Source organism: Mesoplodon bidens (assembly GCF_964165515.1).
Source record: "Mesoplodon bidens genome assembly, chromosome: 9".
Classification (NCBI taxonomy): Eukaryota; Metazoa; Chordata; class Mammalia; order Artiodactyla; family Ziphiidae; genus Mesoplodon; species Mesoplodon bidens.
The window spans coordinates 32,133,527-32,154,135 of NC_138166.1; the positions used below are offsets into that span (position 1 = coordinate 32,133,527).

Genomic DNA, 20,609 nt, shown 5'->3' on the forward strand with positions numbered 1-20,609 from the left:
TAGCATCCTGCCAGAAGTATCCCTGCTGTCAGGGTGTTAAAACCATATTTCAAGTCATGTCATTAAATATTTGGAATTGTTTTTCTGAGTTCAGAATGTCCTGAGCAGGACTGAGATATAAAACTCCCAGATAATGACAAATTAAAAAAACATCCAGATCTTACTGCCTTGAACTCCTAGAAATAAGAATAAAGGGGTCTATTTATTTATACTGGCTAAATTCATTAACCACTGTGCACAGCCTAGCTCCAAACCACCGTTTTTTTTTTAAAAAATGCAAATTTATATCTCTCCCCCGTTTCTCTCTCATAAAGAATATTTCCTCTTTGAGGGTAATCTCCGTGTCTTATTTGAACTTTTACCCCCAGTGTCTAGCGCTAGGCTTTCAATCAATGTTTGCGGGCCTGAATTTGGTCAAGAGGACAATTGTGAGTGATTTGAAATGTTTCCCAAGTTCAAGCGCTCAAACCAAATCTCTGCGAATCCAAAGTTGTACCAGCTCCAGGATTCCGGTTCATTGGAGATTTAAAGTTTTAAATTGAAGGGTTTTGTACCATGGGGAATTAACCTGGAAATGACAAGCAGAAAGGACAGGGAGGTTGATCACAGTAGGCAGTTTGTAACTACAGACAAGCTTTTGGGAGAATACATACTTGGTAAAGAGTAGGCACAAACTTTCAAACTTCAATGAGTCATAGTTTACAAAGCAAGGCTCTTACTGGGGCAGGTTTGTATATGAGGATTTCAATCCTCTTTGGCACCCCAAGTGCACATTAATATTCAGGAAAATAGAAGATTGTTTTGCTGTTCTTTATTATCAAAGTACTTCCATTTCTTTTCAATCCATTCCTCTCCTCCCACACACCCATCCTTCACTCCAGAAAAAGAGGGAGAAACACCTACTCCATTGCAACCAAATTCATTTTTGTCTTATTTTAACCTTCTCTCTTCCTTTTTACCTTCTAATTTTGTTTGTCTCTCAAATAATTGTACCAATATTTCATTGCAGTTTAAATTCCCTTAACCTGTTTTAACACCAACTTTCTATGGCTGTGCAATAAACCAAGAGCAACACAGTCCTACCTTTTTCCCAGTCTTGTTTCAAACTGTGAAAGAAATTTCTGAGATGGTTCCTGCTGAGACCTAAGGCGTGCCTCTCTAAAAGCACCAAGGAATGTGCAAAACATGAAAATACAAGAGTGTTTACTTAAGATGCTTTGTATCTCCTTGCCTCCATGCCATGTGATCTTGCAGTTGCTACGGTGACTAGGAATTTTTCATTCCATAACTTGTATAAGGACTGAGGCTGCCCTTTGTATTAGTGCCCTGCCCTCTCTAAAGTTACACACGCACTCACGTGCACACACACACACACACACACAAGCATATTTGCAAGCACGCACGTGTAAATGCACACTTATATACACACAAAAGAGCTTTGGAAAGAGTTCCTTGACTTGAAGCATTCCTATTTTCTAAGTGTATTACTTTACACTTTATTTACTTTCAATTTAAAATTTTTTTCCAGCTTTATTGAGGTATGATTGACAAAAGTCATATATATTTAAGGTGTACAATGTGATGTTTTGATATATGCATACATTGTAAAATGATTACTGCAATCAAGCTAATTAACATTTCCATACCTCACGTGATTACGTTGGATTGTGTGTGTGTGTGTGTGGTGAGAACACTTAAGATGTACTCTTAGCAAATTTCATGGATCCAATACTTTTTGAAGTTGAAGAATATTTCCACTGGGTCTGTTCACAGTTAAGAGCTAGCTTTCTCAAGTTATTTCAATTTATAAATTTGATCTTTACTTAAATCAGGAGACATTTCCAAACACAACTATGTTTCCTATAAGAGGAATTTGGGAGGAGAAACCAACGCCATAGGAACTAGTCAGAGGTGGCTATCAAGGGCTGCTGTTAAAATCCATACTGTCCTCTTTTTACTCAGATTTTAAAGGCTTCTGTAAAACTGCTGCTGTGAATTAGTCAAACCCCAGGTGACAAGTATATCTGCAACTAGTATGTAGAAATTTTGTCCGAGTCATAATTTGCCGTAGGTTTTCATCTCATCTTTAGGCTGCTTGAGGAAAGAGTCAATATTGATATTTTCCCTTCAGAATAACTTCACAAGTGTGTCACACACATATACACATACACAGACACACAATGATATAAGAATTCTTGGGAACTAAAAGGTATTTCTAAAATTTATATTTGTCATTTCTGTAAAATTTCCTAGGAAGCAAGATTTCAGATTTTTTGGTTGTTTTAAATCTCAAGTAACATATGTATTGTATTTTCAGGGCCATCAGGATATACCAATATGTATAGCTGATTCACTTTGTTATAAAGCAGAAACTAACACACCATTGTAAAACAACTATACTCCAATAAAGATGTTTTTTAAAAAAAAAGATACACCAGTAATGAGAAGTGGAAATAAGTGCTGTTCCCAGCACTAAGTTATCTGAGTTGTTTGCAAAGTGGCCGAATCTGTCGTGAACATACCGTGCAAACTGTCTGCATGAATGCTGTGGATTGATGGAATTCACAGGTTCAAAGTATTGATAGACAACGCTTTTTTCCAGTGACCTCAGTATGTTAGGAAATGCCTAATGATCTCATGTAGAGTTTGAAGGCATCCTCAGTTCTTCTGAATGACCTTCTAATAGGTCTCTGTCAGATCATATATGCACAAGGCAGTGCCCTCAGTTGCCCTTTGACCTAGGCTTTTTGAATCCAAGGGGTAAGTCTTAGTGACTTCCCAACGCAGCCGAGCCTTTGCATATTCCTGTGGGCCCACTAACCAGGGAGAGTGTATGTAACTCTGAGTCTTAGCAGAATGAAATAACCACCATATCTGGGACCAAGGGGCTGCAGAAGTGACGGAGTGTGCAGCAGCCTCAGCCTGTGACCACGGCTGACATCACGCCTTGCTTGTTGCTGCCGGAGTTTTATCTTGTTTATACTTTAGACTTGATGATGCTGAAGGATATTGACCGCTCCCTTGCTGATAATCAGGAACCCCACCACAAAACTAGGGCCTTGTGAGGCATTAACTAACTCTTGAAATTTCTCCTTTCTACCCTAGTTTACTCTCTGGACTGAGTCCCTTGGAACCTCTTCCTCCTTGCCTTTGCCGACCTCTCTGTCCTTGATCTTGGGCCATCCCAATGTCTAGAATCTGTCTGCTCACCCACCATTCACCAGGCCATTCATTCATTTAACAGACAGTGTTCTGGCTGGAGGGACAGCACAGAGAACAAGAGAGACCAATCCCCTGTTCCCATGCAGCAAACATCAGAGTGGAACTTGTCCTGCCATATCGCCTTTCTCTTCTCCCCTCTATCCCCACCCACAATCTTGGTCATCAACCAAGAACTTCCATACTGGATCTAGAGGACTTTCTGGGAAAGATTTAATAAAATTTAAGATTTTATGATTAAAAAAACCAGTAACACCTGTGTGATTTAATAACTCTCAAGCGTCACGTGGGGAGTGTCGAGTATGAAGCAAAGTGTAGGATCTGAACTGTAGTAAACTGATGTAAATATTAGACCAGAAAGAGCGTTAAGAAATAAAATGTGCAGGAATTAGATTAAGTCAATTAGGGAGATGCTAATGTAACCTACCCTAAAGCTATTAGGTTTTTGAGTTGTTTTCCTGACAGAAAGGTGATGGACTCCGTGACCTATATGGTGCCATTTAACTTAGTGATAAGCTGACATAAGCTTCTCTGGAAACTGGAAGGACAAGTTTGCTAGATCATGTACATTTGCATCCCTTTCTCCATTCTCACCTCTGCTCTGTGCTGGTTGGCAGTGAGACCTAACCCCCATGGACCTAACCCGCCTGGATCTCTTGCCTTCCGTCTCCAAATGGGGCTTGAGCAATGGGAGGGGTCATAGGAGATCAGAGTGTAGAAGGAGACGGGGTCAGGGTGTTTCTTCCTGCCTTGTCCTGCTTTCTGCTGCAGTTACGGCAGTGACTGCACCCTTCTGGGGCTGCAGCTCCTCCTTGCAAGCCTCTCAGTTACTTCTCCAGCTCCCTCCCAGTGGGATCCAGTACTCACTCTGACTTCCTCTTGCCCCTTCAAGCCCAGGGGTGGTTAGTATCTCCCTTTGCTGGTCCATGGTTATCTCACCATATTTTGGTTAATTTTATCAAAGCTACCCATACTTCTGTAAATAGTCCCTTCATTAAACACTTTCAGAACGCTTGCTGAGTGTGCCTCTTTTCTACCCGTATCCAGAATAATCCATCAAGCTAATAGAGTATATCACAGTATACTTGTGATGGAAAAACTGTGCCTGTATTTCAGGATATTACATTCTATCCCCATCTCCTCTGCTGTCTTGTGCAATAGGTTTACTAGCTGAAGTTGGCTTCAGGATCAAATTCCTAGCCTTGCCCTAATTGTAGGGTTCTTAGAAAACTTGCTTTACGTGATCATTATTAGAGGCAGTAACATTTAATAAATACAGTTCTTTTCTAGCAGCCAGAACTTTCTATCCAGTCTTGTTTACTCGTTTTCTGTGGGAGTTTAGTCACGTTCCATAACAACTTTGTGTTTGCTTTCACACTATGGAAGTCAGACTTGACCTAGATTTTGTAAGCTTGGGGATGATGAATTCTATTAGTCCTATTTAGGCTTTAGTTTGAGTTATTAATCACAATACGTGTAGGATTTTAAAAAAGAACTAATTATCATTATTTAAATACTCTCGTTCTGCCAGAATCGCCTATACAAAGGATGTGTTTGCCGGGCCAGAACTTTGTGATATGGTAAATCTAAACCACTCCTCACCTTGACACATATCTGCTTACTTTGTCTTTCCCTTAGCCGCTCTCATAATCAGATCTATCTTGCCAGCAATATCCTTTCGACTTTTTTTTTTTTTTAAAGATCTGTTTCCTTTTTTTTTTTTTTTTTTTTCCATGAGAAAAGAGAGTCATGAGATACATTGTCAGCAAATTCTGTGAAGGTTGTTCTCAGACAAAATTGTTTTTGGCCAGAGGAGATTTTTTTTTCAGATAAGTATTCCAGTTCTGCTGTACCCACATTTAACTGTACAAGAATAGATGCGGGCATTGATGGTTTGGTTTGCTAAGCTGTGTGTGAATTTCCGTAGGACAAGATGAGGAGAGATCCCTAACCACTAAATCGCATGCCGCTTTCCTATTTAGGAGAGGCAGCACTTTGGGCTTCTGTGAGAAAAGTGGTGTCAAGAAAACTGAATTCTGTAGGATCTCAGGATTGGAGAAAAATGCCAAGGTCGTCTTGTCTAGCCTCACTCACTGAAGAGCCATCTTCACTTGTCAATGATGTTATTGACAAGCTCTGCCCCAGTTTAAGACAGAGCTCATTCCGCCTCTGACATCAGTTCTTCCTTAAATTGAGCCTCCATCTGCTTCCTTGATCTAGCCACCCATTAACGGAAGGTAACTTTTCTAGAACATCACAGGTAATCCTATGGCACCCTATCCCACAAGGCAGGGTAGCTCAGAGAGTGAAAATTTCCTGCTGTGGTTTCATTCTCCCGATCTTTTTGTTCTTAGACATTCCAGCTACCTGAACAGTACCTCAAAGGGCGTGTTTCCCAGACCCCCTTGTAGCTCCTTGGTGCAGAGTCCCATGTATTTTGATCAGCAAAGTCCTGTGCCCAGAGGCTCATCACAGCCCTGTTTTGTTTTGTTGGAGGTAAAGTTTGCATAGCATAAAATTAACTGTCTTAAAGTGTACAATTCCATGCCTGCCCAGTGCTTGAGCCCATCAGGCCGAAGGCAGCTTATGCACTGGATGTCCTGCTAATCTTAGGCTGCATGTCTCTGGGTAGCCAAGTTTTGTGGGCATCAGATCCCACTAATCCCTGCCATGTTTAACTCTGTTCCTGCCAGCACTTCATTTGCCCCTTACCAGGAGTATTGAGCTCCGCCCTGGCTGAGCTTGCTTAGCTGTGGTCCTGAGACTACGTTCGGTCCTTGGCAACCCTCTTCTCCTCTTGGAACTCAGCATGACGTAGACACACCTGTTGCCTCATCTGCCAAGCAGATTAGCCTGCTTTGGCTGCCAGCACCAGGGTAGACCAAGTCCCCTTCCATACTTATAGCCTCTAACGTGTATTAGTGACCATCTTCTGGGGATGTCTGTGGTTCTGGTTAAGGGCTCTGTTGTTGGGTCTGCCTGGGGTCAATCGCAGCTTTACCACACCCTCACACAAGATCTTGCTTGGCCAAGTTACTTTATCAAAATGGGAGTTTTAACAGCATGTACCTCATAGAATTGTTGTAATGGTTAGATAAGATAATGGATGTGCAACACTTAGCTTTGCTGCTGTATGGTAAGCCCTCAATAAATGTGATAGATTTATCTGCCTGGTCATGGCTGGATCCCTCCCTTGTTGCCTGTTCCTAGTGGGTCTGTTAGTTGCATATGGCAGTGCTGTCTCCTTAGTTCTTGAGCTGTGGTTACCTCTACCACTGTGAGATAAAATTATGTTAGCTTTTTTTAATTGTCTAGTAGCTAATGATTGCATGATGCTTTACACTTCACAAAATACTTACCATGTTTCCTCTTAAATATTGGCCAAGTTTTGGGGCTGCCTTAGTGATCCTCACATTAACCACCCTCAGGCCAAGATCCTGAATTAGAACAGGTCGTTTTGATCTCATAACCCCTTGTCTGTCTATATCATTGTCCAGTGTGACGAGCATGCAGCTCTTCTTTTCAGTTTACCCATATCTGTTTGAGTGTCCCAAACACTCAAGTTGATGATCAAGATGCAGAACAGTGCAGGCCATTGTTATCTACCACCCTAGTTGTTGGATTACCCTTCCTTAGGAAGAGCACCTCTCAGCAAACTGTCCCCTGTATTAGCACCATCAGAGTTCAGCACTTGAAATGTATCTTTTGAGAGTAAGCTGTTGTTCTCTCAACCTCTACTCAAAATTGCACATTTATTTATTTATTTATTTATTTTTGCTGTACGTGGGCCTCTCACTGTTGTGGCCCCTCCCATCGCGGAGCACAGGCTCCGGATGCGCAGGCTCAGCGGCCATGGCTCACGGGCCCAGCCGCTCCGTGGCATGTGGGATCTTCCCGGACCAGGGTATGAACCCGTGTCTCCTGCATCGGCAGGCGGACTCTCAACCACTGCGCCACCAGGGAAGCCCTGCACATTTATCCATTCCTCTTTTTGTTTGTTCATTGATTCATTTGGGTAAGTTTCTTCAAGTATCTATGAAGTGCCAAGACCTGGCTGTTTGTTGGGAATTCAAAGTTGAAGGAGATACGGTGCCTGCCCACACGTGAGCTTATGCTTTAGAAGGGAGACAGAAAAGGTCATCAGTATGTGCTTCTTGGAATGCTGAGTCCGAAGGATTCGTGTGGCGCTGTGGGGTTGCAGAGAAGGGCCAGCCACATCAGACTGGAGGTGGAGGGAGCAGGTTTCCTGGAGGAGGTGATTCTTGAAGAGAACTTTGTAGGAGGAATGAAAGTTCGACCAAGGAGGTTGGGAAATGAAAGGAGTCATAATAAGCTATTGGCTCTAAATGCCATCTCAGTCTGTTCGGGCTGCTGTAACAAAACACCACAGACTGCGTGGCTTATAAGCAGCAGGAACTTATTTCTTACAGTTCTGATGGCTGAGAAATCCAAGATCAAGGTGCTAGCCGATTCAATATATGATGAGAGCCCACTTTCTGGTTCATAGATAGCTGTCATTTTGCGGTGTCCTCACGTGTCAGAAGAGGCAAGGGGTCTCTGGGGCCTCTTTTATAAGGGCACTAATCCCATTCATGAGGGCTCCAAAGGCCCCACCTCCAGACACCATCACTTTGGGGGTTAGGTTTCAACAAAGGAATTTGGGGTTGGGGGGAGGCACCAACATTCAGTCCATAGCACATGCCTTCCTACCCCTAAGTTAGCATCTTCAGTTATGGTGTTCACAAACTTGAGGGAAAGCAGCATGCACCTTGTGCTACTTGTATGACTTCTTGAGTGCCATGGCATCAAGCGAGATGATTCTGTGCATTCTCCGTCTGAAAGTTTCTCTGGTGCTGCCTGCTTCACACAGGTTTGAAGATGGAACGCTGGGTCACGTGAGGAGTGTTGAGGATCCTGGTTGGAACCGAAGGGGGCAGAAAGGGGATTTTAGAGGGCACAAAATTCACATCTTGCCCAGTTCACACTTCAACCCGCAGGGTGACCTGTTCACGCCCACACCCTTTTTTCCATGTGCCCTAGACTCAGGGACAGCACCATTTAGTGAATGCCTTCCCAGCGTTGTGTTAGTTATATGGTCTCTTATATGTCAGTTGCACGGGAGCTTAGTTTGATAGAATTCTGACAGATGGAGCAAGTACAACGCTCAAGTACAAAACACAGTTATCTCGTGTGACGAGCATCATAATAGGAAATTGACTAAGTAGAGAGGGTAAAGGCAGCCTCAGAGGAGAGCGACCATTGAACCATGTGAGGTCGAATTCTGTCATTTAAAGGTAATCCACTCGCTCGCTCACTCTCTTGCTTGCTCATGAACTTGCATGCTCAGTAAACCGTTATCAAGTTAATATCATGTGCCAGGCCCTAAGCTGTGTGTTAGGAAGAGAAATAGAGTCACAGTCCCCGCCCTCAAGAGGTCATCATTTCATGGAGAGCACAGAGGGAGCAGATAATCAGAGGTCAGTGTGATGGGTGTCATGACAGGGTTCTTTGGGCATCTTATCTGTATAGGGAGTGTTACCAGCAGGAGATTGTCAAAGAAGGTCACTTAGATGCAGTGATAAATATGAGTTTCATTGTGTGGAACGATTTGTACCTTTTGGGGTTCATAAACTCCAGTGAGACCTAGAACTCTGGACTCTACCTGGGAAAATGTGCCTACACATAAAAATTTTATATACTTTCAGAAGCTTCTCTGAGTCACTAAAGCCCATCCATGAACCCCCAGCTAAGCCCTCTTGTAAGAGTTGATACTCACAGAGCATCAGGGACACAATGCCATGGAGAATACCAATGGCTGCTTTATGTGAGTACTTGGGAGAGGAATATTTTCCATTATCAGAGATAATGGAAAATCAAGCAAGTAGTTGTGACAATTCCAGCAGGCCTGAGAAATCCCTTAGTAATGACTTTTTCTTGCTAGTGCTGGTGATAAGTGAAAATATAAATGCAGTCAGAAATTTGGTTCAGGACAGCGTAGACTTGCTAAACTGTGAACATCAGTTCTTCACCTTACTTTTTAAAAAAATCAGTATTTTTATTACCCTATATGTATTTTCATCTTAAAAATAAATGTCTTTCATGTGAATAAATGAAAAAAGAAAAGTTGGATTTAGGAGTATAAAAACTGATCTTGGTCAAGGAAGTTAATCTAAAGTAAGTCAAAGATAAGGGTTCTATCATTCATTCAGAATTTGCAGGCAGGGGAGCAGTGTAGCCATAAAAAGAAAAGAAATCAGGGCTTCCCTGGTGGCGCAGTGGTTGAGAGTCTGCCTGCCGATGCAGGGGACACGGGTTTGTGCCCCGGTCCATGCAGATCCCACATGCTGCGGAGCGGCTGGACCCATGAGCCATGGCCGCTGAGCCTGCGCGTCCGGAGCCTGTGCCCCGCAACGGGAGAGGCCACAACAGTGAGACGCCCGCGTACCACAAAAAAAAAAAAAAAAGAAAAAAGAAAAGAAATCAGAGCTAGTCACCAAAGAATGGAACAAAGAGATGAGGAGCAGAGAAAACCTGAAGCCCCTCCTCTGTTCAAAAGGTCCTGTGAGTTTGTGATCAAACAGCTTTCCCTCCCCCCCCACCCCCCACGCTTTCAGCTGAGGATACCTGTTTATTTTTATACTTCCTCTCCTCCCCCATCTCCCAGCTCATCCCAGACTGCATCCCATAGGCAAAGCTGTGAAGAATCCATCTGGCCTGGTCCTTAGAGTTTCTTGTTCTTCCTACCATCCCTTCAAGAGAGTAGGGGAAAGACCTGGTTTGTGCAGATCTAGGAGCTAAAGTGTGTGTCAGGGAGTGGGGAGAATTCTTACTGAGCCTGTACCAACCAGAGCTGAGCACCACCAGCCAAGGCATGGGGGCGTGGCGGGCGGTGGGAAGCATGGTGCCTTCTGGGAATACATCCCACTCCCCACTGCGCCTTTCTCTTCAGTGTTGCACCTACAGAAGTCCCTTCTCCTAAGGTCTGTGCCCCTTGCACTGGCATTCTTTTTTTTTTAATTAAAAAATTTTTTTAATTTTTATTTTTTGGCTGCGCTGCGCGGGATCCTACTTCCCCGACCAGGGATCGAACCCGTGCCCCCTGCCTTGGCAGCACAGAGTCCTAACCGCTGGACTGCCAGGGAAGTCCTTGGGCATTCGTTCCTCACCCATCCTCTGATCACTTTCAGGAACATCCCTGGGTATGACTCTCTCATCCCCCTGATAAGGAAATGCATTTTATCTTTGACTCCAATAACCATCCTCTCCACACTGCACCATGCCAGCGGCAGGGCAGCATCTTATGGCCCTTGTCCATGGTCACTGTCCTCTAGCCAGAGACCACCAGGAACACACCTGTAGTTGAGTAAGTTGGATTTATTGCTTTGGTCTAGTGATGGAGCCCTCGCCCCATGGGGAGCCTCGCAGCAGCTCAGTACAAGAAGGTGTTAGAAGAAAGGACAAACCGGACTTGGGTTTGTGTTTGGTGACTTTGGGGAGGATTTCAAGGAGCAGGGCTTTGCTCTAGATCAGGAAACTGGGCAACTCTGTGACGATATCTTAAATCTTATCTATAAGGAGGACAGCAAAGCCAAAGCTGTCACTAGGAAAGAAGCAGCAGTCACTACTCACTCGCTGGGCTTTCTGGTATTTTCTGCCGTGATCAATGTTTACGCTTTGTCTGTGTTCAGATATGACTTGCGAGTGGTCGTGTTTTTGTGTTGTCCTACCACAGTCACAGAGTGGCCTTATCTGATGTTGATTTTTCGCAGAATCAGTGACATTTAACAGGAGAACAGGAGGCCCATCCTGAGTGCCAGGCGGGCTCCCAGGTGTCAGGGGCTGCTTCTCCCTTGCTCAGTCTTCACTGCTCTGAACTGCCCCACTTCAGAGATCAGCCTCCTTGATCAAAGCCTCCACCTGCTTCCTCCTTGACCGCCTGCCTGCTCCCTTCACTCCTGGGAAGGCTTGTCCTCAGCCCCTCCGTGTTGCCCGCTTATCAGCTCCTCTCTGGGCGCACTCCTTTCCCTGACCAGACAGACGCCCTGTGGAGAAGGGCTGTTTGCGTGTGTGCTGACGGCAGCCCAGAACACCTCTCCTCCCTCCCTCCTGGTGTCTCCTGTGCTGATCTCTTCCCTGGTGGGCGGAGGGGGTGTCATTCACTGTTCCCCTCTCAGGTTTCTCTTCTTTTAATTAAAAAGAATTTTTTAAATGTATGTTTTTAATTTAAAAATTAAAAAAAAATTTTTGGCCGCACTGCGCAGCATGTGGGGATCCCAGTTCCCCGACCAGGGATCTAACCCCGCGGGCCACACCGCACCACCCTCCCACCTCCCCACGGTGGCAGTGCGGAGTCCCAACCACCGGACCGCCAGGGAAGTACACCCCCCCTCAGATTTCTGAGCACTTCGGCAGGAAGGCCTAAAACCATAAACATATGTTTTTCTACCCTCAGCAGCACAAAGCTGCCTGGCAATTCCTCTCTTCATAACTTGTTTATTCCCTGTTGCAACCCCTAAAGCCATTTTTCCAACAGTCTTCTCTTCAGGCCGCCAAGGAACCTCCCCTTCCAGAAGATGGTCAGAACCCCCACTCTGTGGAGATGGTAGAAGGCATCTCATTTTGTCTACCTCGGCTACCTTATTTTCCCTGCTCTAATTTTTTTCTAAATCTCCACCCACCTTCTTTCCCGTGATCCTCTCTGGAAGGAGGACGTCTCGGTCCCATTGTAGCCTAAACCCCCCATGCACGTTCCTGATCTCTCGCCCCTTCTCCATAGCCCCTCACCTTGCCGACTTCCCCAGCCAGGCAGCCTCTTCAGCCTGACTCCTCCCCTTCGTGGTGAAATTCCAAGGAGGCTGTCTTGAAGTGCCTGTTTGTGCACTTCCTTCACATCCGCTCACACCTCAACACTCGCCTTCCCATCCTGGTCTCCTCATCACTTCCTCCTAGACTCTTCATCTTGGTGAATTTGACAACGTCAGGCAGCCTTTGCCCTTGACTCTCCTGAGTCGGTGCCCTCAACCTTCTCCTGGCTTGTCTTGGTTTCACTGCTTAGTCGTCTCTTTGGTAGGTTTCCTCATGACTCTGATCCCCTCCCTCTTCCTCCTTCTTTCTATGTTTTCTCTTCCCATTTCCCTTTCTGTCCTGCTTCCCTTCAACAATCTCATCCACTCCCAAACTTGAGTAGTTCACAAATGTATCTCTGTCCTTGGCCTTTGTCCAGAGCCCTAGTTTGCTACACATCTACAGCATGATGTATTATCAGTACTGAAACATCAATTGTCTGAAACCAGGTTCATCAGTCTCAGCAGAACCAGTTTTTTTTGTCCCATTTAATGGCATTTCCATTCTCTTTCACCCACAGATCTGGGATTTGATCTGTCGTCTTAGACAGTCAAATCGCATGGGTTCTCTACCTTTGCTTTCTCTCTTGCATGTGGCCTCATCTTGGGGGAGCTCACCACATTAGACTTATGCTGTTACGGAGCCATCACCTTGTCATTTAAGGGCAGGGCATCGGTCTTACTCACCGCTGCTTGCCCCTTAGTGTCTGCCACAGTGCCTTACCCAAAGCAGACCCTCACTATTTGTTGAGTGGTTGTCTACAAATTAAGCATTTTAATGCTTTACTTGCATTTCATGAACTATTTGTCATTGAACATATTTCTTGTCATTAGTTCTTGAAATACTTTTATTCTTTTTTTTTTTTTTTGCGGTACGCGGGCCTCTCACTGCTGTGCCTCTCACTGCTGTGCCTCTCCCGTTGCGGAGCACAGGCTCCGGACGCGCAAGCTCAGCGGCCATGGCTCACGGGCCCAGCCGCTCCGCGGCATGTGGGATCTTCCCGGACCGGGGCACGAACCCGCGTCCCCTGCATTGGCAGGCGGACTCTCAACCACTGCGCCACCAGGGAAGCCCTAAATACTTTTATTCTTAACCAAGCAAGTACCAGAATAAAGTTTCATACCCTTCAACTCTGGTACTTATGCTGTTTTTCAGGAAGAGCGGTTAGGTAAGGGTACATAGGTTGGTCAGGAGGCATTAATTTGACCTTCCCTCTTGAGAGCCGGGTATAATACGTATGGTTATTACGTTTTCACGGCAATTTCAGATAACCTCCATCTCCTTTTGTACATTGATTTTTCTGCTTTTTTGCTTCTTTATTTTTTAACAGGTTTTCAAAATGGAAACTATCACTGTGACATAAGATGCTATTGATAGTACATCAATATGGTTCAGCTATTCCCCTGCCCAGCAGAGTGTAGCTGCTCTGTGCACAGCCCTGTAATACATATTAGTTACACAGACATTAGAGAAGCCCTTCCCATCCATATGTATGTGCATGGCCCGCGGAAGTTAATAATGCCGTATATCACATGCACGTAGAATGTAAAATGTACTTCACAATGACAACAGGCTCATATAAAATGAATATTGGCTTACGACGAGAGGAAAGCTAGGGAAAGATTTTTGTCCTTTCAGACCTGCTCTTTACTGAATTATTTGTTTCTGTGTCTCAGTATCCCAGACTCACATTCTGCCGTTTTTGTTTTTGTTTTTTTTTGTCAATATTATGCTCCTCTCGCCAGCCACCTTGCTTCACTTCAGCCACACGGATAACAAAAGAACCCCTTTGGAGAAATGAAAGATAGCAATTATACATTGGTATTCATGTTACAGGAGTCACACTGCCATCCTCAGGGAGTTTAACAATGAATATCCAGCATTAATTGCCACAGTAACTGCGTGTCTGACCTTGCTGAAGTGTAATACATCAGTTTTACATAGTAAAATTATTTGCCACTAAGAGATTTTAAAAGGTTGATCATAAAATTATATTGCTGTTTAGAATGACTAGTATTTTTTGTTTTTAAGAAGATCTTGGAGGACTCACATGACTAGGTCACTACATTTTCTTAGGAATCGGCACACCGGGAGTTGAACTCATCATTTTCCCACTGATTTGGTTGGCAATTATGACAAGAATGGTGTCTTCCTATTCTTATGGAAGGTGAATAAATACATCGGCATCTCTGATAAATCTATGGAACTGATAATAAGGCATGAGGACATAGTACTTTTTATCCAATCGGGGCCAGGAGAATGTTCTTTTTGTGTGTTTGTACCTAATTTAGGTAGGGTTTTCTGCCAGGAGCAGAAGCACAGAAGCATGCTAGGAACCCTAGGACGTGTTTCCCTTTTTAAAGAGGCAACATAATTTTTAAGGTGAAGCCTCTTTGCTATCAACTTTTCTTGCTTCAATCTTTTGCTCAGATCCTCAGAAAAACAGAAGGTAAATATTTTTACCTGTGTTTCTCCCTACCCCTTCCGCCCCTACCTGCCTCTGGTTGGGTGCCGCCCATCAGGAGAATTTCACACTCCACACTCTGGAAGTGTTCGTCGCTAGGGTCGGCTCCACACTGCTGGGTCAGCAGTGAGCCCGACTCTGACAGAGCCACGTCAGCGGGCCATGTTGGGCTCTGGGCTGTGGAAGCTGTGTGTGCAGAAATGAATGATTGTTCAGCCTTCTCTCCGTGTTAAAAGGGACCGCGGTGAAGAAAGTCAGTGCATTCACCCGTGACATCCGAATTTCAGCCTAGATGAGATTCTAACTAGAGATCCGTTTTTGCTTGTATTCTGGTAAAACAAGTACATGATAAATGTGAAGGCCACCTCAAGTTTGGGAGTAAAACATGAACTGAACGATAGAATGAGTAGTTTTTTTCCCACCTTTTAAAGTAAGGCTGTGAGGTAAATGAATACGATATGTATCTGCTACATCTGCTTAATATAGCTTGCTCATTGTTTTAGTGTTTAAATGATGTTTTATATGATTTTCTAATTTTAATGTAGTGGCAGTTTAAGAAGTATTAACCAGGTAAAAGAGAGTATAGCACACATGCAATTAGTATATTGTGTTTTTGAGACTTTGAACTTTGGATTTCTTAATTCAAATCATTCAGATAGTTTTAAAAATGAACTCTGAATCCCATCCCCACTTTATTTTTTTTCCAGTTTCCTTTAAAGTATTTATGCCTTTCTAATGCTTTATGTATCCATACAACTTGAGCCTGGACCCTGTACCATTAGAGGGAGATTCTTGACCAGATTCCTAATTTGTTCTGAATCTGTAAAGATAATTAGGTGGGAAAGCAACTTGAGAAAGTGCAGCTGTAGTTAGCTCTTTTTTTGCCTTCTTAATTTTCTCTCTGTTTTTCCTTCTTCCATCCATCACTCCCATCGGCAATTGAAGCAGGATGATGAAGTGACAACCGTTCAGGTTAAAGAGCAGGACCGGGATGTCCTGGTGCTGAAGAAAGTGCAGAGCTGCGGCCCAGCCCCCCAAGCGGGGAGCGCAGAGAGCGATTGGAGGTCAGAGTTTCCACCCAGCCCCGTGCTCCTGTTTCCTTTTCCCTGCCTTCCTCCCCTTCTCCCGCTCCATCTCACTCGCTCTCTCTGCCTCCTCTTCCCCCCACTCCCTCCCTCCCTTTTTTCTCCGCCTCTCGAGCTGAGCGTGCTAGCTGACTGCAGAGCTCTTAGCAGCCAGATGGACTCAGTTCCCAGTGAAAGGACAGAGATGCCGAGATCTTTGAGCCTTTAGGGGATGCCTTTGTTAGTAGCCGTGCACAATGGGCAGCTCCCGGCTGAGAGTCTTTGACCCTCAGTTAGAGAGGAAGGATTCTGCCGCGCTTTCAGACCGAGCGCTGCCCTTGCCTACCTTCGATGTGCCTTATTTCAAATACATCGATGAGGAGGATGAGGACGAGGAATGGAGCAGCCGTTCACAGTCCTCCACTGAGGATGACTCCGTGGACTCTCTGCTCTCTGACAGATACGTGGTCGTGTCCGGGACCCCGGAGAAGATCTTGGAGCACCTTTTGAATGACTTGCACCTGGAAGAAGTCCAGGACAAAGAAACAGGTAAGGCAGGGGGGTGTCTCCTGCTTCCAGACTCACAGCTGCGGCTGCCCTTGTCAGTTTGCGGAGGGGGCAAGACTCTGTCTGTACTGTAGCTGAAACCAGAGTGGGCTGACCCAGCATATGCTTCTTGGGCCTCCCCCTTAGCCTCCTGCTGTTTTGTTTAAATCCAGTAAATGGACGCATGTAGAGCCAAGCTGCCACCTGGGAAGTAGCTGTACAAAGAAAATGATACGAAGGCAGATGTTCTTGTTCCATTGGCAATTTTTACCACATCTCACCTAAAGGCAGTTGGCAAGAGGCCAGCATTGAATAGCCAGTGTTCAGTGGGGAGGAATGAGGGATGGGGTTACCAGCTAGCGTTTACCTGGCTTGTGGGAAGCACTGAGCTGGGGGAGTAGCCTCCCTGCCGAAAAGTCAACAATTAATGCATCTACTCAGCAACTATTAGCTTAGCAGCAACTTCTGCCTTTTTCCGTGTGGTTTACAAACTGCTCAGAGCAAGCCCTGCTGTGCAGAATATGATACTCACAGCTTCTCAGACCAGAAACGGTAATTCACTGAAGTCTTACTGATCAGGCTTCTTGTCCTTTCTATTTAATCTGGGAGCAAAATACCCACTTAGCTTTTTCACCCTTGCACTTCTGGAAACACTACCATTGCACGATCTACCCAAACTTCCTTTATCACACAAGGGCAGTGCTTGCTTCTCTTAACCAAAATTTGTAATTTGTTCCAGCCTGGAGCAGTTATTCCAATGAATAGGCCTCTGGCTGTAGCCTGAATTCTGTAACTTGATGCCCTGAGTAAAATGCACTTTTTGCTGCCACCATAGCACCTGTGATGCCCGCAATTTGCAATGTATCGACTGCATCAATAAAAGGCATTTTTGGTTGTATTAGTACAAGTAACTCCTTAGGTTTTTCCCATGCAGGAAGGGTTGTGAAATGACAACTTAGGTAGGAACAAGAGTTTCCTTGGGTCCCAGTAGTTTTGTCTGAACTTAATTGATGTCTGGCTCTATACTGCATTATAAAGGACATTAAGAGAAACAAAGATGTGTGAAATATGTAATAGTGTTTTTAAAAAAAAGACAAAAATGACTCCATCACGCATCCTATATTAAGGTTATTGTTTGATCTGGAAATTCAAATAAAAACTTTATTTTGCATATCTGTGTTTGGGGAAAAATAGTAATAGTTGTCATTTATACACAAACAAGCTAAAAGAGAAACGTATTCTCGTGGCATTTGCTGGGTGGTTTTTGTATGTCTATCTATTAATATTTTGTGCGTTTGAGCACTGTTTCCGTGTTCTGCTTCATCAGAGATAGTCATCGTGGAACTGGCCATAATTTTCCGCGTACTGGTTAGCAGACTGCTTTACACAGGTGGTTTGGACTAGATTACAGGCAAGTTATCTGCCACGAAGAGGACCCCTTTGAACATGCGTAGCAGTTTGGGGGACTGAATGTGTTCTTCTTAATAGCACTGCAGTTCTATAACACAGGACTTTGTGTCTCAGTCATATTCATAAGAGTAGAAATTACTGAAGCCAGTACTAGGCCTACTTGATTTTTTTTTTCTTTCGTTCTCACTGTCATTAGTTTTTTGTGAAAGGTGGCCTAGGTACCCACTGACAAGTTAACACCGGGAGTGAGAAATAACCCTAATTCCTGTTACTAATGCCAGGAGTTGCCTCCTGTTGAGAAACAGTGTTGTACCTGGTGTCTAGAGACTGGTATTCCCAGTTTCTTCTCGATTATACCAACACTAGGATCAGATGTGTCCCTCTTGCCAGGTGCCGGGCAAAGCTAAAAGAACCACGACTTGCTGTGGCCAAAGCCGGGCAGGTAGAGCCCCGCAGGGGTCAGTGTCTCCTCATTCCTTCTCATTTCCTTAGCGTTTGCAGAGGACACATGTAAAACTTCAGATGTTTGCAGGGACACCTGAGGGGGAAAACAGTAACAACTTTTCCTCTGATCAAAGGAGAGTTTTATGAAAATGAAAAAGTCAACTTTGGAGAGAGATTGATGTGTAATATGATAGGGACACCTAAGTGGAAGTCACATGCAGTTCTTCCACACTTCACGAACAGCGCTTGGAGAAAATACAACAGAAGAGCCACTGTGTGGCTTTTGTTGGTAACATTTAAAAAAATATAAATATAAAATCAATTTCAGGTACAAATTGAAGAAAAGTGGTTATGAGTTCGTTCTAGTTTGAATACTAAATGAATCACATATTTAAAGTAGTTGAGGCCCCTTGTCACTGACGGTGGTGAATGTTAGTTCTTTATCTTGGTCAGGCTGGCAACCCTCACTATAAAAGGTCTACGTGTGCAGGAGTCTGAGTTGCGTAAACATATGGAAGACAGATGGAGGAAAATGAGAAGGGGCTGCAATAAAAGTATACAGCAGCGTTTTTATGTTCTTGAGCGCCCTTTTAGGGAGATGGAGCCATATGGAGCCGGGTCGAGCCATATGGTGGTCGTCCACATGGCCCCAATGGCAATGAGGAAGAAAGCATACATGGGAAGAAATAAATGGTCCTGGAGGCTGGGATGAGCCTGTTCTGGATTCTTACATTCCTGTGCCCACCAGAGGCTGGAGAAGTTAACCAAGCAAGAGATGCAAGTTATTTCCATCTCTTCCCCACAAAAGTCACTTCATTATGAAAATGTAGGTGCAAGGCCCAATAGGCTAAGAGACCTATACTCACAAAGGACAGGTTCAGGTGATTACTAATTGCTGTTAACATGCAAGTGGAAAAAAAGTTTACTTAATTGAATGGAATAGAAATAAGAGATACTGTATTTTTGTTATTACCCAAATCTAGAATAGAATAGAATAGAAAACAATAATTCATATAGTATTCTATCACCATATCAAACTGAGTTTTAAAAGCAAAAAACATTATTAGAGATGCTCACAAGCAACCTACTAATGATTTTCCTAAATGATTTGATCCACACAGCACTTACCATGCTTATTTTCATAATCCCCTATGTGTCTACCTTTCCTCCCTGGTACTACCCGGCACAAACAGTCATTCTGGGAATATCTGTGGAATGAGTGGATGGATGGATGGATGGATGAATAATTCTTCATTGTTTAAAATGGAAAAACTGTTTGAGTCTGGTAACTGGATACCTATTTGTGAACGTCGAAGGACTGAAGCTGTTTTCAAAGATTACCTTTTCTTTCGAGGTTCAGGGTCTGACTTGAAGCATTTGAAATGTTAGGGGAAAATCAAGCAGCTCTATCTTTCATCTTCCCAGAAATAGGGCAGACGTCACTGGGCATTCCCAGCCCAGGAGAATTACAAGGAAGGCAAGAAGCAAGAAAATATGTTGTGAATGGAGGAGCTGGAGGGGTGGAGGAGCAGGTCCCCACCACCAGCCCGTCTCTGGAAAGGATCAAATGTGTTTTGTCTAGAGTTGCTTCTACTAGGAATAACGATTTCTGTTCTAAGCAGGGGTGGCCGGAGACAACACTGTGATCAGATGGATTACACAGAGGAAATCCTTCTTACTGACTTTCTTTCTACATCTGCATTATGATGAGTCTACCTTAGGGGAAACACAAGAGGAAATAACATTATTTGCTCCCCCTTTTTTTTTCCATGTCTTGGGTTTTTATTCATCCTTTTGAAGCAAATGTGCTTATGATTACAGATTTTCAAGAAAAAACAAGCAGAGAATAAGGTAGTGGGAACAGGTAAAGCCTATTAGCCGATTCTTATTAGGCTTGACCTGCTTTCTTCCAGGTATGGCTGTTTTTACTTCATGAGGTTATCGTTCAGTATATTGTGTACTCGGTGTGGAAATGTCTGCTCATCCTGCTTTGACCACGGAAGGCATGGATGCCTCCGTGTGGGTGGTGTACTTTCAACAGCACCTAGTAGACTGATTACATCATGGAGAAAGTGAGTCCCTTACCTTTGTAACGAGGCAACCACCTCCATGGAAGTACCTGGTTTATATCATAGGAGTGTCTCACTTAATTGATAGGGTCCCAAAGCTATTCTCCATTGCCAGTTTAATGGCTTTTTTTGGAGCATTGCACTGATGGAACCTTGAGTGAAGCTAGGGCAGGCAAGCCATTTTTCATTTTCTTTTATCTTCTTTCCCGTTCCAGCACCAAACGTATCCTAAATACTTGATACATATTTCTTGTGAAGGAAAATCAAGAATGCCTTTTTCCTGATCATTGGAAATACGGAAGACAGTTTAGGTGAACTTCTTCCTTAATTTCCTTACCTTTTAGGATTTCTGGAAAGATGTTTGGTGCTTCTCTTCTAGGCTTTCTTTTGCAGGTGGCAAGACCTTTATAACCCTGTGGCTGCATGGCTTTTAAACTTTTGGCGGGTAGACATGGAAGTTTTTAGATGGTGGTAAGCCTCTCCATGATTTTGTGCAATTAACATGCATGTAAAATTATCTTAGATTTATCTTTTTATTTTTGTGGTATC

General features: G+C 44.0%; 1 protein-coding gene across 7 annotated transcripts in view; it reads left to right on the plus strand.

The window, feature by feature from the left end:
* The window catches only part of RAPGEF5 (Rap guanine nucleotide exchange factor 5), a gene marked incomplete at its 5' end in the record, with an annotated part of 219,135 nt that overhangs the window by 131,237 nt on the left and 67,289 nt on the right, over positions 1–20,609 (plus strand). For 3 of the 7 annotated variants that reach the window (XM_081243594.1, XM_081243597.1, XM_081243596.1), the window contains 2 exons: positions 15,473–15,591; positions 16,052–16,140. The exons of 1 other annotated variant lie outside the window; for it this stretch is intronic. In XM_081243594.1, the coding sequence (XP_081099720.1) occupies positions 15,473–15,591; positions 16,052–16,140 (208 nt within the window). The remainder of the gene's footprint in view (positions 1–15,472; positions 15,592–16,051; positions 16,141–20,609) is intronic. 3 more of the 7 variants (XM_081243599.1, XM_081243598.1, XM_081243595.1) reach the window with 2 other exon arrangements.